This window comes from Larus michahellis, chromosome 7 (genome assembly GCF_964199755.1).
Source record: "Larus michahellis chromosome 7, bLarMic1.1, whole genome shotgun sequence".
Classification (NCBI taxonomy): domain Eukaryota; kingdom Metazoa; phylum Chordata; class Aves; order Charadriiformes; family Laridae; genus Larus; species Larus michahellis.
The window spans coordinates 36,472,321-36,489,857 of NC_133902.1; the positions used below are offsets into that span (position 1 = coordinate 36,472,321).

At 41.6% G+C, this 17,537-nt stretch overlaps 1 protein-coding gene across 1 annotated transcript in view; it reads right to left on the reverse strand.

Moving 5' to 3' along the window:
• Positions 1-6,032, reverse strand: part of LOC141746650 (myosin-IIIb-like) — a 47,441-nt gene extending 41,409 nt beyond the window's left edge. Inside the window, exons 1-4 of the mRNA XM_074595566.1 lie at positions 5,905-6,032; positions 5,649-5,783; positions 2,120-2,185; positions 1,872-1,911 (exon numbers count right to left, since the gene is read on the reverse strand). Of these exons, the coding sequence (XP_074451667.1) occupies positions 1,872-1,911; positions 2,120-2,126 (47 nt within the window). The 5' untranslated portion in view covers positions 2,127-2,185; positions 5,649-5,783; positions 5,905-6,032. The remainder of the gene's footprint in view (positions 1-1,871; positions 1,912-2,119; positions 2,186-5,648; positions 5,784-5,904) is intronic.
• Between the last annotated feature and the right edge of the window lie 11,505 nt (positions 6,033-17,537).

Sequence of the window (17,537 nt, forward strand, 5' to 3'; positions counted from 1 at the left end):
GCAGGATATTATAAAGTCTTTACCAAAGCACTGACAGTATGCTGCTTATTAGTGACACAGAGTTCTCCTAAAGAATTGTTCTGCAAAAAACTTCTATCTCCTGAAAGTTGTAAGTAGAAAATTGCACACCTGGAAGAAGGAGATACAGGACTGCAGTTAGCAAGCTCTATTTGAGACTTGCACACTTGGGTCCAAATGCAAGAAAGAAGAAAGGCTGTGAAGACAGCAAAGATAAGGTGCAATTGCATACCAACAAGTTCAGTATTGCCTCCGTGGCAGACCTGGAACCGCGTCAAGGACAGAGTAGAGGGTTTGCTTGGTACTACAGCAATCTCTCATACTTGGGCCTTAGGGCAGCCTTACCAGAGTAAGTATGATTGCAAGACTCCAACATCCTCCACCTAGTCCTCAAAACGTTTATATATTTGCAAGTCACAAACCCTTTTGGAGAGGAAACTGTGGCATATAGTACATATCACTGTGCATTCTATAGATACACCTATCTTGCAAAGACAGCTTTATCAAGGACACAGGCATCTGCTGGCTAATAGGAGTCAAATCTTTTATACACATGGATAACTGCGTATCTCTGCAAAAATGTGATAATCTAACTATATTTTGTCTTGCAAGAGTGAAGATCACCTTAGCGCGACAGTGCCAACTGTCTTGTCATTAACTCCATTATCACAACGACTTAAAAAGAGCTACTCTTGTTACTATATACATACAGAAGAACCCCACGGAAGAACTTTTTTTTTGCTTTTTTAAAAAGCACTAACACTCTGATATATAAACCCTTAGTTGGAAACTGTTACCTACAGCATTAACATTCTCAGTGAACTGATTTTTGTTTTTACAATTTTTGATAATGAAATCCCTGGGTTTCATTTCACAATAGGTTGACACTGATGGGGCCATGAATCCTGATGAGAAAGAGAGCTACCATTTTATTTTTTTGGCAAAGAACCCAAGCAGGAAAAAGTATACCATGAGTCAATTCTTCAGACAGGAGTTACAATGAAAGCAGTACAGGTTGCACTCTTCACAATCCATTCTTTCTTAGAGTATCAAGATTGTAAAAGCTTATTTCTCTTCCAATATTCCCTTCCAATACTGTAGGCACTGCCCATCATCAAAACCATCAACACTACAAACTCATAACTCAAGACTAGCAGCTTTTAAGGTACAATTTGTAAAAATCACTCTTTTGAAGGAAGCTAACAGGTAAGGCCTGTAAACTAAGCACCGTATTTTCTTTCAGAGATGAAGCTGAAGACTTCCTTAATAAATATAACTAAGAATTTTACCAGTCACCAAGACCTGTATTTCATCATGCGATGCACCACTCAGTTCAAAAGTCTTTCTCCAGCAAGTCTTTCTGAACAGCAGCAGAAAGAGAACAAGCCCACAATCACAAGGGCAGTTCTACCCTTAGGGAATGTTTGTGAACGGAATTAACACTTCTAGTGCAACCTGAGTCAAATATAACTGTGCTGCTACAAATGCATGAAGGCCATCTAGAGAAGCAACAACAGTCAGTAACTGTGATTTTTAATTACGTGTTCTCAGTGAGTAACTTTTTCACAATGTTCTTAGTGTTATGATGAAATCAGGAGTCAGCAGTTTTACCTAGCTTAATAGCTTTAATTTAATTACTTGAGAAAGAAAAAAAAGAAAAAGGTTAAGAAATACAGCTGCAAGTAGAGCAACACTTCACAGCTACTAGCTGCTCATCTGTAATAAAATTATGATGCGTTAGCAGAATGAGACAAGGATTTATCTATTTTGTAGGAAGGGAGTCAGAATAAAACAATACATTTGTTTTTTCTCCAGGGTGCCACAGAAGATGACGTTTAAAAATTCTTTCTTACCTAATCCAGTTTGCTTCAGGACTTGCTGTGTTCTCAGCTGCTGCAACAACAAACATAAAAAGCAAAAGCTTGACAGCCTTCAAGACACTTGAGATGTTTGGCATTTCTCCAGCTGTTTCAAAGTAACAGGCTATCCCAGCTAACAGTTGTTGACATACACAAACCCAACTGCATGCATATAGTTCTGTTCCAAAGCTGATTAACAACAAAAGAGAATAAGGTAAAAAATTAAAGATTGCATTCCTTACCTGACATAGCTCCTGTTGGCCATATGCTGGACTCAGCCAAAGGTACTGTCTGTCTGAGCAATAAACCTAGAATAGGTAAAGGCTGAATTATTAACAAGAACATGAGGAGGTCTCAAAAGCACATGATGAATGAAACAGAAATTTAAAACTTACAGTCTGATTTACTTTGTAAAGGGAACTTAAGAGAGTTTCCTGAACTCTTGCTCAATTGATCGATTTCAAACACTAAATGGCATATGGAAAGAAGCAGGACGATGGTTTATTGCAATGCAGGGGAACGATGAACACAGTCACTGCCTTCATACCAATCTGTTACAAAACAGCATTTGACTAAAATGGAAATATCTGGCTTTTGCGTTATGGTAGTTGCATACATACCAGTGCATTCCATTGGTCACCTCTCTTGTCAGTCATTAACTACTAATGTGCTTCCAATACTGTGTTTTGGCCTCCAGCTTTTTGTACCTAAGACCGTAAACATGCTCTTCAAGCAACTTATAATTGCACTGATACAGTCTCTAAGTTCATACAGTATTTCAGGTTTAAAATTGGGTCATCCAATTAACTTTGAATATGGCACAGCACAGCAGGAATGAAATCTATGGATTTCTGGGCAAAGGCTGGAACTTCTTTTACGTAACTTCGTGTCTTTTGATACTGCTGATAGCAATTAGAAAGTACCAACCAACGTAAGAAACCTTGCCAGGATGAAAGGAAAAATTGACATCAATTTCTCCTCTCAAGAGAGAATTTTCTAGTTCCTCTGTATTCTGTTCTGCAGAATTCTTATTATTACTTGCAATGCCATGCAGCAAACACTAATGATTAGGACAGCATTCAGAAAATGGCATTATCTATATGGACACTTCACACTGCTCCACCTAAATGCTAGGTTCCCAATTCTACGGGTGGAAGACGCAGGGCTCATGTTACGTATTCAAATGTGAATATCCACATGGAAGTTGGACATTTAAACTAACATTCACAACAAGGAGAAAGCAGGACCAGCATGTGGAGCTGGGGCGGGGGCGGGAATCACTCAGGAAAGGGACATATCTGAAACTGTCTTTGTCTGCACGGTGACTCTGCAAAACTGGGACTGAGAGCCTTAACTTGCTTACTCCACTCAAATACCTCCCCCCACTTGGAATTCACCTTTCTTTCTCATGAACTACCTCCAGGTCTGAATCTCACACAGCCAAGGAAGACACAAAGGAAGTTGGACAATTAGTTCCTGCCTTCTAGGAATAAAACACAGCTAAATACAAGGCAGGATGTATATATTTATTAACAGAGGTGCTATCTGCTTTACAGAGTTGACCTTGCTATTGAATACATAATTTGCATTCATTGCACACAATATAGGAATAATAATTCAGCATAGGTTAAATACAAAGAGATTTTTTTTTTTTTTTTTTTCACCAAAATGCCCATCTTAATATATTGTTGAAGCTTTCAGCCATGAACACTGACCCCTTGGAAATTACATCCCTTTCAAGTGTTTCAGGTTGCTTACCACAGAAGTCTCTGGGGGTTAGTGCAAGCATTGCTCTGTGAATTGGAGGGGTAAATGATTCCCTGCTGTTTCTGCTGCAGTAGTGGCGTGACCAGGAGACTGAAGGAGATGGAATTTTCTTGTGAATCATGGAAACGGTGCGTAAGGTGAGAAAGGTCCGTGCAAAGCCAAAAAATACAGTGTCTATGCAGAATGTTAGACAAACAGATGCCTGAATAGAGTGACAGCAATCATTATGCCATTATCTCAGGTGGGCTGAACATATTCACCAGTGCACCAAATGCACCTCTCTCCACAGCCACAGTGCTGCTACCATCAGCACAGGAAGAAGGCAAAGAAAATTGGCTCCAGCTACTTTAATTGTCATCAACCATAATGCTGTCAGGATAAGCAGCCAAACAAAGATCCGTTTTCTACAGCCTTACACTTTCCCTTGATATTCTGACCAAGAAGGTAGTGGCTACAAGGACAGAGGAATAGTGAAAGATCCAAAAGGACATGTGCTAGCTTTAACTCTTCCCTTATTCTGAGATATTTGTATCTCATACGTGCTTTACTACTAAAAGCTACTCCTTTTATTAATTCATATCATCTGTATCAAGAGATGCATTCATTTTCATGAATTTTCATCTATTTCGTAAGAAACATTATAAAACTAATTCAGTCCAGTGTTTTCAAATATGGTCCTCAAAATGTCTCCTTCTTCCATGTACAATATCCATACTCCCTCCTCACACAGCAGGGTACAGTCAGTGCCTGAGGAAGGAACAACGGGACGAGGGGTGGAGAAAAAGAGGACAGGCCAGCAAGACACTACTGACATGCCTTGTTCCTTACAAAGCAGCAGCAAAGAATAAAAAGTCTCACACTTCCTCCCCCCTCCTCATGTGCCGTTACCACAGGCCATTTCTCAGCTGTGTTCAGCAGACTTTCTTGCCTGCTGTCACCATTCAGATGGGAAAGCTCAGCCTTACACTGTCAGACATTTATCCCAGAGTAGCACCATTCTAGCCACAGCCATCCGGCTTTGACACAAGGAAACCATGTACAGCATTACACAACGCATTATTTAGAGAACTTCTCTTCCCCAGAGGGGGAAAATTCCTTGCAGAAATTTTGCACAATTAAACTGCAGTTTCTCAAGTTATTTTTCAGGTTTCTGGTGTGCCACGTCAATCCCAAGGCCTTGCTTGGTTAATGCTACATCAGGTTCATTGTGAGTTTCCTTTTGCTGAAGTACCACACAAATCAGCCACAACTCATCACTCCCGACAAACCACACTTTCCCCACTACTTATGTCACTTGTCCAACTCCCAAAACAAGAGCTGTGCAGAGACGTGAAAGACACACGAAAGGCAGGACAAGCTAGGTGGGAACTAGCAGGAGACAGATTTAATACATTAGACAGTTGGCTGTTCCTTCTCCATTTCTACCTGCAGAGCAGTTCCCCTGCTTTCCACAAGCAGTGGAACAGGTGCTTTCCTCAGCTGCACACTGTAACTCTTTGGGTGACCACCACCTTCATTGTGCACTCTTCTGAACTTCAGATTCTCCTGCTGCAGCTCCCTTACCTTCTTCCTATCTCCCCTCCCCATTTTAGGAGCTACAGGGCTTTATCAAACAGCACAGTGATAATCCGTCACAGCAAACAAGTCCACATATTTGATTCCTCCTGTTAGCACTATGAGGACCGTGGCTCCATCTTTCAGCCTGTAACACAGGAGTCTTTACTAAAAATGCTCTCTTTGAACTTGCGTCCTGGATGATTGACAGGTACGTTTCAGCTTGCATATTCTGCTGCAGTACAGCTAAATTCAATCTCATGAAAAGGAATTAAACAGTAACAACAACAAAAGAAAAATTCGTACTGAATGAAGTGCTGATTGTTCCTGCAGGTGCTGAGCATTCCCACCTTCTCTGAAACAATCAAGCCAAAGGTGCCTTTCTGTTCTCTCGCTCTACATTACTGAAGTTCAGCTGTAGAATAGATTAGTAAAAAGTTTAGTGCTCACCTGGCCAGTTACACTCAGGGTTTGTACGAGGCTTTTTTCCCCCTTCTCCTTTTCTCTTGCTGATCCATAGGCTCTCCTTGCATCTCACTTCCTCCTCTCTTGTATTTCCTTGGATTAGACAACTAGAATTCACCTCTAGGGAAGGGAAGTTTGTAATTAAAGAGAAGCTACAGACACACCATGTATCACACACCAAGTGTGTTCAGACGACAGCTTAAAACTAGGGCTAGGAAAAGAAAAATAAGAAATCACTGACCAATTTCTTTAAGCAGAACAAAACCAAACCAATACCATAATTTTCAGTACTTCAAAACTCCTTCCTGAACATGGATGTTCTTTGATTACCCTCACAGCACTGCACAGTGTATCAGCACTTTGTCCATTATTCCCTTTTCCTCCACTTCATTGGTGGCAGAAGGCTGGTAAAGACAGTAACTTCTGTTTTTGTGACACAAAATGTTTCTCTTCCTCAGACAAGCCTGCACTCAGGAGCCCCTTGTTAGCGAGCATCGCCAGGCATTAGCACAGCAAGATCCATTGTTTTTGTCCAATGAACTTTTTATTCTGAATGCATTTGGCAAAAAGACTGCAAAACTGGTCCTGGCAGCTCTTAAAGCAACCAAACAGCCACTGCACTGCTCGCTAAATCTCTCTTCCCTGTAGTTAGAAAGTCAGTAATACAGGTACAATATTTCTTCTAATCAAGGATTTTGGATGGTACTGGATAAATCACTTCCTCTGCACGTACATCAATAGGGCAGCACATAATTCTGAGGAAGGAAACACATAGTGGCACTCACCCTCCAACACGCACAAGTGTACTGCTGCAGCCAATGTTCCTACAGGTTCTTAAGCGTGGAACACCATGGAGCAGCAAGTACCAGCACAGGAGAGCGAAAAAGTTTATCCGTGGTTCCAAACCAATCCATTTGTACTATCTCAAAACACTGATCCTTGGTTTTCGCAGTGCAATGGAACTAGAATTCCAGAGTGCAGACTTCGAAGGGGAAAACGAAGTGAAAAACCTTAGCCTTTAAATACAAAAATTAAAAAACAGTTTGCATTTACACAGGACTCAATGCACTGCTTCAGAGAAATAACTAGAAAGACTTTTTAAGTTAACCTCTTTTTCTCGATTTGTGTGCGGTATTGTCTATGGTAATGGTACCTTTTCCTTTCCTTTGTTAATAACTGCATACCCACATGTACCAGGAAGAGACAAGGGCACGTATATTTGCTTAAAGGAATTTATCAAATACTATAGTATTTGCAATGTATATTATGGTCAACTAATTACCAGTAGGTCCCTTAAAGAAGTATTGTATACTAGATCCAGGTCTATTTTGGTATTTAGGAACTTACAGGTGTTTTTCTTCAGTTATTCATGGCTTTGTCCTGGCGTGCCTGAATCCCGTGTCACGCCTACTTACTTCTTGCCTTGTAGCATCTTCTGCCATTTTTAATCATTTAATCATGGAGATGGTTTTTTTCCCCCTGTTTGAGTATTGCTTCCCTGTAAGATTTTGGGAGAAGAGGCAGAGCAGGTCACCTCCTGCAGAGGCTGGGCCCCCTCAGGACCCGGCCTCAGCGGCTGAACCTGCACGGCGCTGGGCAAGCGGGGCCCCGGCAGCCGCGGACTCCTCACCTCAGCGCCGCGGACTGTCGGGGGAGGGGGGCAGCGGTCGCCATCCCTCCCCTCCCCGGGGCCGACAGCAGACTTCTCTGCGTCCCGGGAAAAAGACGAGCTCCCGGCGGTAGGGACGAGCCGTGCCAGCGCCGACCCCCTCAGAGACGTGGCAGTCCCTGCCTCACTCTGAGCGCCAGCCATCACGGCAAACGGCAACCGCCATTTCGAAGCCCCTCTCCGTTGAGGCGCGACCCCCAATACAGACGGCGGCGGTGCAGCTCCATAGAGCTGGAGACCTCTCCGGGAATGGAGCCTCCCCCCGGCCGGGCAGGGCGGGACGGTATGGACGAGGCACAGCTGAGGAGCCGGGGGGGGAGCTGATCTCTGTCAGGCGGTGCCGCCTCATCCCCTCAGGGGGTCCCGGCTGCTTCCCGCGCCGCGCCCGGCGGGAACGGCCGGGGTCTCTCGGAAAAGGTCGGTTAAACGTAGTGAAAGAAGAATAACGTTTAGTGAGCTTTTAAAAGAAAGAAATTAATGCGTATATGTGCGTAGTTAGTATTAAATAGCTTTCATAAAGAAGACTTCTAATCTCACTTATCTCTGTGAACTCAAGTCATTGTCCAGAACAATGAATTGCAAGTGCGGCTCCATCTGTGCTCTGAGAAATGGGTCCTGGTGAAGGAAATTATTTTACAAAGCACTTCTCCCCCGTTGGGAGCGAGCGTGGAGGAGTCCCCCCCCATCTTTGGCTGCCTCCTTTTGTTTGTGTTAGTCTTTATTTGAGCCCAGGCATAACCGTTTTTCAGGTGGTTTCTGGTTACCTGATGAGAAGAAATTCAGGTAGGTATTTCTCTGATACACTTTTTTTGTTTACAAAACTCAGAGAAAGAAGTGGGAGGCTGCTCAAGTGGACAAGTGCTTTTTCAAGCGAGCAGCGTCATACAGGGCTTTTTCACTCAGCTTTCTGTAGCAATCTCTCTGTAAGCATTTTGCCAGCTCAACTTGAGTACCCTCTGCTTCTTCCACAGAGTTTTTTAATTGTGCCTGTCTCATATAATGAGAAATGCTGATGCGTAAGATAAGCAGACGTCTATTTTGGTAGTCAGAAACACACGGTTGGGATCTGATCAGCCTTGCCCGAGGGCCGTGTTTTGGATGACAATTCCTATCATTCTAATTTAATCTGTAACAAATAAAGAGCAACTGCTGTATTCATCAGCGCCAGTGAGGTCTGACTCACTCCACAGCATCCAGTACCACTTCAAATATGAAAGGGCTAGATCAATTCTCATCTATATTTAACGAACAAGTAGTCTGTAAGTAATCTTCGTAATAAAAATGAGAAGGGCATTATATCCATATATCTTTTCATAATTATTTACAATGCAAACTTTAAAGACTGAGGAGCAACGGCATTTCTCCACAAAACTCTTCCAGCACCACCTTTATCCATTGCTGTACCGGTTTTCTTTTATCAAGGCAGTAGTTTCTAACAGTGAATTGTCATCATTCTGACCAAAAGTATGGGATTTTTTTTTTTACCTTTCTCTTGATTAGTGAACTGTGTGTTTTTAATCCTATAGACGCACATTTTTTCTAGCATCCATATTCTAGTAAATTATGTCAAGATAATTCCTTATCAAAACTGCAAGTAACTGAAGCCAAACTTTGATTCAGATGGTCAGTAGGAAATGTAAATCCTAAGCACCATCTCTGAATTTAGCCCATGACAACATTAGAGAGACACTGAGGTGATACGAGAGCCTTCAGAAGTTCGGCTGAGCAAGTGCTCCATTTCATACTGTTGTTGGTTTGTTGAATTTTTGTACATGGAGCATACAAAGTTTCATCACAAGCCGTTATTTTCTGTGTTGTCCAACACTTGTAAAATCCTGTAGTATACAGGATTATACAAACACAATAAAAATAAATTGTAACATAGACAGCAAATAGTAATATAGAAGCATAGAATGGTTTGGGTTGGAAGGGACTTTTAAAAGTCAGCTAGTCCAACCCCATCTGCAATGAGCAGGGACATCTTCAACTAGATCAGGTTGCTCAAAGCTCCCTTCTGAGCAGCCTGTAGCCATCGGTAACTGCACCCCAGTCATGGGATTTGTCCCATGGCAACTAGGTCACAGCTTTCTACCAACACAGTGGCTTCCAGCTCCTCTTGTTTGCTGCCCATGCTGTCTGGATTGGTGTAGAGGCTGGGCTGTCGGCCGTGTCACCTTTTTAGAGGAACACCCCTTAATTCCTTTGAGGTATTTCACTGGCGTGAAGTGAATAAACACATCTGGTCAAGCTGACCCTGTTGGACAGTCAATGGGCTTGTCCAAGGGGGATCCAAATGTTTAATCCTACATGCCCTCAGTTTACAGAAGTTATAACATACTTTAAAATATCCCTATCAGTGGCGCATAAGGTTCTAAAATGTCATTGTTCTTTAAATTCAAGCAAAAATAACATCTACATGCACTATTCTGCACGTTTTCCCTCAGTAGTCTCAAGAATTCTTTGATAACCAGAATCTAGAAGCTCTGGGTGTTCCATATGTTGGTTTTTGAACCATAGAAATGTCTTTGATTATCGCTAAATAATTTCAGCTCATACAATGTAGACCTTTGTGAGGTGTGTTAAAAAAGCTCATTTATATCTTAACCTTCTTTATTTCATTTTCTTGAGTTTATATTTCCCTGTATCTGCTTGCTTTGTTCTGATACTGACAGTTTCTGATTCCCTTTTGACCAGGTCCTTGCAGGCCGGCTATAATCGTATTTCCAAACACTGCCAGCCTGTTCTACATACCCATTTCCAGTCAGGCTGCAATCGCGATGGGTAACTGCGTTGTATTGTATCTACAGGAGTGGTATGCTTACAGACTTCATATCTCATGGTGGGTTTCCAAACAGACAGTGGTCTTCCATGGTGCAGCAATTTTCGTTGCAGTGGCTTTGTAAGTACAACTGGAATTCACAACTTGCCAATAGAGTCATCCGTGAATCACAAAAATACCATAATAAGGAATTTGAAAATGCAGCTTAGTATTTAAAATTCCAAAACTATGAAAAAAAAACCCAAAACAAACCCCCTTATCTTAATTCTAACTTGTCCATTTCGGCAGGAGTAATTTTCAGATCAGGTAACCCTTCCATTTTTGTAATCTTATACAGGTTAAAGGAATAGGTTTGGTTTTAGTCATGTTCTTTACTGGCACCTGCATTTCAAAGATTTGCCTTTGTTAGCAGTCAGACTGTTAATGTTACTGTTTGCAGTAACAGGAAGAGTTGTCAGTCCTAAACTACAGTTTATATGAACATCGCTTATCCTAAAGCCAAACCGAAACAAGCCATATTTAAGTGCAGCCGTTATTTTTTGTTGTTGCTTGCAATTCTCAGGTATTGTTGTAATATTTCTGACTACACAAGCAGTGATGATCGACCCGTTATACAATGGCTCCACTGATGCAAGCTCAGTGGGAGATCAAGCCATTCCTAGTCTTTCTTTAAACTGTATTTGAAAATTAAATAATTTTTCATTTGTATGACCGTGGGCTAGATGCCAAAAGGTGAAAAGCTATTATTAAATGAAACGTTATAAAATGCTATAGCCTCAAGAATTGAATGGGAATGGCGTATTTCTTAGGCAGTTAATAGTCTGCACTATTTAACTGATGAGCTTTTTCAATGTGTATTCTATGAAAGCATTCAGTTGCTGAACATTAAGTAGGTCTGTGGGGGTTTTTTTTTGTGACTCTTTTAATGTTTAAATTGGCATACAGAAATGACTTGTAATGAAACGTGTAACTAACAAATTATAAATGGAAGTATTTTAGTCATAAAACATATCATTATAGTGGAACTTACTCTTTCTGTAATTAAAAAGTTGAGATCCACTGTCTTACCCTGATATAGTCTTAAAATCTCCTTATTTAAATGGTTTTACACAAACATTATTCACTACAGTAGATCCCTTTAAAAGTCAGGAGTTCTTCATGCTTTTTTAATACCTGTTCATCTCTGTGTGCATTTTTCTTTGCCCGGAGATGGACTTGTGATTACAAACAGAATGCATGATTGCATTAACCTACACACATCATAAACACTGGTGAATCAGAAGTTAATATAATAATACTAAAGAGGTTTGCTGAAAGGGAAACAACAATTGCTGAAGACTTTAAGGACACTACTGGCATACATACTACTACCGTGAAAATCTTGAGGCAGTTTTAAATTCCAGCTATGCAAATATGGATACAGCGCTCCGAACTGTGAGCATCTGAGTTAATGCGCATTGTGTTGTATTGTCTTCTCCTACCAGGTCATGTGGGTGCTGCTTCCGTTATCCCTTCTTAGCTTTTAAATAAATGCAAATACACCTTGTTCAAAAGGGTTGCCACCGTCTTGGAGAAGACAAACATAAAAAACTTTGTGATTCAGCCAGTTCTTTACACGTCCCTTTCACACCTCTGGAGTTCATCAGCCTTCTGCTTCATTAATAGGGAGAACTCACATTAAGACATCCCTCCATCAGTGCTTGCCTCCTCTTCCAAATCACGTCGTATTTTGTTCACATGAAAACATCCCCCATCCTGGCTGCTGCTTTCCTCATCTGCATCTCTGCCTAAAAGTAGGGTTGCTGTATTTCTGAGAGCAAAAGACTAAGGTAAAGGGAAGGATAAGCTCTGCAGAGACCATGGTGTGCTGTCATTTCTGACAGCTCCCTGGGAGAGCCCCAGAGCCCATCTCCAGTCTCAAAGCAGGGCTCAGGCTGCAGGAGTGTACTTCAGGGCCCCTGAAGGAAATGAAGCTACCAGTTCTCAGCCTGCTGAACCAAAGCCCAGGCGCTCTCTGTCTGCTTTGTCCTGGAGCAAGCAAAATGCTTCAGTTCAGAGTTTTCATCTCTAAATCATAATTTCATCCCAATGCCCTTCCCATTCTGGAGCGTCCCTCATGCCATTCGCTGCCCAAGAGGAAAAGCAGAACATGCGCAGGTACAGCTGCAGTAAGCTGTGTCCAAGGGGCCTACTAGCCAGGGTCTGATTGCAGTTAGGCTTTCATTTAGCCAGACATCTGAAACGACAGCTCCTAGCTTTAATGCGTCTGTGCTCTAGCTGCGACATCTAGTTCTGTTCTCATTTGCACTGGTAGAAGAAAAATCCCGAATACAAAACTACTGCGTTACCTGAACACAGAGGACAGCAAGGGCAAAGCAACTGAGGAGTTTTACAGCATGGATTCGAAGCAAAAAAACAGCAAAGGGGACTGAAACGGAGAGAGAACCTCCATTAAAAAATTCTTCAGCAATGAAGGAAATGAAACACTGGCAATCTTAAAGTAAGAGTGGATTCCACTGCCTCTGAAATCAATGGAAGTAGTGAGAAGAATATTGGAGCTTTACACATATATTCAAAGATGATTTAAACTAGAAGCCAGCAGCTGCAGAGTAGTCAGATAAGGACTATAGAAGCGCAGCAAATTATGTAGGTAGCGGCACAGCATTAAAGAGTAATTACACTTGCATCGGGAAAGAGCAGGAGAAGCAGCTCAACAATGTAACAGTTCTAGCCAAGACTGAAGTGCAAGGTACATAACCATAGTCCAGCCCTTACAAATCATAAGCACAAACTGCAGACCTCAGGCAGACGCCTGGAAGCAGAAGGGGGGAGATGGAATGCCTGATGTAGAGATAGCACTGAAATGTAAATAGCATCGCTGAACTATAGTGAGTTAGAATTATATTGGATTCATTCCCAGCTCTAAACTCCAGAGGAGAGGTGACTCAGAGGACTTCAAAGCCAACAACAAACAATACACATAGAAGAGCCTACATGCAGTAAATTCTAGATACCAATTGCCGAGAGAAGGATCCACACAGATTCTAGCGAGCAATGTGTACCGCAGTTAGCAATAACTAGTGCATAGTTCTGCTACAACATGAGTCAGGTTACCCAAATACCATAAAGTTACCCTTAGTTACTTCTGCAGAGCTGGAGTGTGATGCTCCCAGGAGTAATCCTTAGTCTTGTTTTGTACAGCTTTCTTCAGAGGCAGCAGTAACATGACTAGGAGTGCCCTCACAACCTCTCAGGGCTACATTAAGAATTACTGCTGGGAAGACTTGGCATAATTATTATGTTTAAATCTCTGAATTTACCCTTAGTGGATGAAGATCTGAACTAGAGTGGCCTATGTCACTGAAATGCTAGGCCTGAGTAGGTATGCAGGACATTATTAATAAGTTTGGAAGGTGAAGTTATCCAAATAATCATTTCTCTTTCTCAAAATTCTTTCTCCTTCCCTCTTCTCACATGTAGCTTTTCTTTTCCCCTCTGTAGTACAGGAAATTAAAAGCTGCAGAAGGAAAAATTGAGATGACATTTCATGTTACAAATATCCTATGCAAATTCCCAATAATTGTGCCGTATGCGATTGTAATAAATAGCAATGCTGGGTTAAGAGAAATCTACAGTTCTTTATTTGCTGCTTTTCTTCTTACAGCTAATGAGTTCCCTTAGTGTTCCAAATCCATCTTTGCTGCCACACAGTTACAAAGGTAAATCACTTGAATGGGCTGAGCTCTCTTCTATTTATTGTTGCTAAGGGAACCACCTTGTTGGCATTCACCAACAGAACATGTCTTTTGACATGTGTTTCTGAGGACCAAGTGCAACACAGCTATGGAGTATTCAGTGAAAAAATGTATTGCAGCATCCTTGGAAATACACAGAAGAGCAGCATTACTGTAGTACCTTAGCTTGAGATTGTTTTGGATTTCTTACTTGTTTCTTTAAAGAGGTAAGAATTGTAATATATGTAATAATCTGAGTAATATTCCCTAATTCTGCCCACAATTTAAACATAAAGAATCATAGTCTGTGAAATAAGTGTCACTAAAATAGTGCCCATCTAATTTATTTTTTTAAATACTTTTCCTTGTATAAGAAAAATTTTCCATATAAAATCTTACTATTACCAGTTATGTGACTAAAAAAAAAACAACATTAAAAAAAATCAATCCAAGTAGAGGTAAAGTAGAAGTTTGAGCCATTTCTGAATAGCCAGGTATTTGAAGGTTATTTGAATGGCATCAGTGACCTGTTGGAAAGTATCAATTGTACAAATAAAGCACTAGACTCATGAAAGGCAATAAGCATCTTTGACTCTCAGAATACATTTGTGTCTTGACATAGCAGCTTCTGGCAGGAAAAAAAAGAAAGATGTAGAGATATTGAAGAGATATCATTACTTTCAGAATCATGGTTGACTATGGGAAACAAACTAATTTTAATTTCCTGGTGATTTTGATTACTGCCAAAATACCTGTGTGGGAAGCAGTGGTATCTGAGGTTGGAGGCAGCAAAGCCTGAAAACATGCAGGAGGCACGAAAGCGAAGCATTGGCAGGGCTGTATCTCACTGAAGTCTTGTGTGCACATTTATATTTCCGTGATGATGGCAGATCCTACTACCTGGATTGCTCTAACACCAGCTGATCTGCCATTATAGAGCAGCACTTAACTCAGTTTACTTACTGAACCGAACAGGAGGTGTTCCCTGTCTCAAAGGAGCTTACAAGCTAAGTGCAAAACAAACCCAATACCCTGAAGCAGACAGCTAGAGAACCTAAATGAAACAATACTTAACAGTCCCTTCTTAGTTTAACAAAACCTGAAAGCCTGTCATTTATATGATGCATAACTTTACACCACCGGTTCTCACTAAGGACCTTATTACAGAGCTCTCCGAGATTAAAACAGCAGCTCTGTTAATAAACTCTGGAGAGCAATGGGAAGTTGTCCTAGAACACAGGCAGTATCTTTTAGGGCCTGTGGAGATACCTTGGAATAAAGCAAACTCAGTTTTACATTTTCAAAGCTGATGTGTAACAAATCTAAAATGAGTAGCGCTACAGAGCAAGAAAGCAGCCACAGCCCCTACAAGCTAATTTTCAAGCTGCACCCCCTGGCCATCCCTGCATAAAACGCTCTGAGAGAATGCAATCTTATTTGCAAAGCATTGTTATACAGTTGCGGGGAGCTCTCCAGCTGCTTTAGGGTTCTTCTGTTTTGGAATACTATGCGAACAAGGTAGTTGCATACACAATATGGAGACAACAAAGGCATAAACAAAAGGGGCTGCATTACAGTGAGCACGCCCCAGATTTTCAAAGAAAACGGAAAGAAAAGCCTTCTCGCAGCAAACTGTATTAGTAGCTTCAAGACCAGGTGCAAAGGATATTCCTTGACACCTGGAAACAGACAAAGGCTCATTATCTGCTTTAGATATCTGCCAGTACTTACATGTAATCCCTGAGAACGTGTTCTGATTTGGCAAGTGCTTGAGTATGCAGTTCCATTCCACTGTAACACGGGACCCACATACATTTGGTCACCACATTTAAGGCCAAAGCATAGAAACAGCAGATATGCCCAACACTTGGAAAAATTATTGTTAAAATGAAGGAAACAGTACATTTGGGTTTTTTTCCAGTTTTAATGTCTGAAAGATATCTTGCCTCTCTTTTTGTTGAAACATTAAAAAAATTCAAAATCCAACCCAGAGAAATAAGCCCAGCATAATTGTTTTCAGTCAAAATTATAAAAAAGTTTAGTAGTCATGAGTTGAAGGCAGTCCTACAACAGAAAATGTATTAGGCAACAGAGGATATAAGCAATTCCAGTAGCTAAAATAACACAGACATTATGGGATGCATAAGAAATTGACTGAGGGAGTTTGGTTTTACAGGAAAATAGTTTTCTCCCAAAAAATTCCTGATCCACGAGAGCAGGTAATGGAAGAAAAAAAAATAAATATAGATTTTAGCTCCAATCCTTAAAACACTTGTTTCCATACTCAGTGGAAATGGAAAGGTTTACCCATCCATGTGGTACATAAAAGGGATAAAGACAAAAGGAATAATATGTTGTTTATTGGGTAGTAAATCATTCAATGATGTGAGGGGTTTCCATGGAACCAGCTCCTGTTTCCAGGATTCAAGAGACCGGCCTGCTCTACATCAAGTGACAGAATTACAGGAAATGGCTTTTCAAATAATGGTACTTTCATGAAAGCTCATTTTGAGACATTTTAACTGGGACTCAGAGCTAAATTTAAAATGCTTTTCGAAAGAGTGGGGGTTTTTTCCACATTTTCCTGTACCATGCAAAACCATACATTGCAAAAATCACGTTTTAGGGTAGTAAGATTAACTTTTTCAAAACTACCATTTATTTAACAAGATTTAATTTGGCTTTCTCAGCAGCATTTCAAAGAAATGCAACATTTGAAGCATATGGCATTAAATATCCTTAATAGTATTCGTGGTAAGAAAGTATGAACGATACAGTAAATAAAAAAATTTAAAACCTATAGAATCCTAGAACGGTTTGGAACAGACCTTACAGACCATCTAGGTTCCACTCCCCTGCCCTGGGCAGGGACACCTCCCACTAGACCTTGAACACCTCCAGGGATGGGGCAGCCACAGCTTCCCTGGGCAACCTGTTCCAGTGTCTCACCACCCTCACAGTAAAGAATTTCTTCCTAATCTCCAATCTAAATCTCCCCTCTTTCAGTTTAAAACCATTACCCCTCGTCCTATCACTACACTCCCTGATAAAGAGTCCCTCCCCATCTCTCCTGTAGGCCCCCTTCCCTTACTGGAAGGCTGCTATAAGATCTCCCTGGAGCCTTCTCTTCTCCAGGCTGAACACCCCCAACTCCCTCAGCCTGTCCTCATAGCAGAGGTGCTCCAGCCCTCTCATCATCTTTGTGCCCCTCCGCTGGACCTGTTCCAACAGGTCCATGTCCTTCTTGTGCTGAGGACTCCAGAGCTGGATGCAGTACTGCAGGTGGGGTCTCACCAGAGCGGAGTAGAGGGGTAGAATCACCTCCCTCGGCCTGCTGGCCACTCTTCTTTTGATGTAGCCAAACTTGCAGGCAAACGGCCGTCCCTCTGAGGGAACCTGAGAGTAGGTGCTGGGCGTGCCCTACCAAAAGGAGGCATTCGCGTAGCGTGGCCTCCAGAGCAGCAGTACGGATCTCAGTGACGGCAGTGAGCACTCCACCCAAGAGGAACTGTCACGTAGCACCTGCCTCCTCACGTTACATGTGCTCCCTCATAGCCCGCTGCTGATCATTGAGAGCCGTGAACCTCCACACACCGGGTCAGCTCATTCCTGTGGTCGTGTTACTTTGCAAACAGCGTTTTGTTCTTATCAAGGCTTATGCTCAGATAGGCTCCATTCATCATCACCCCCAC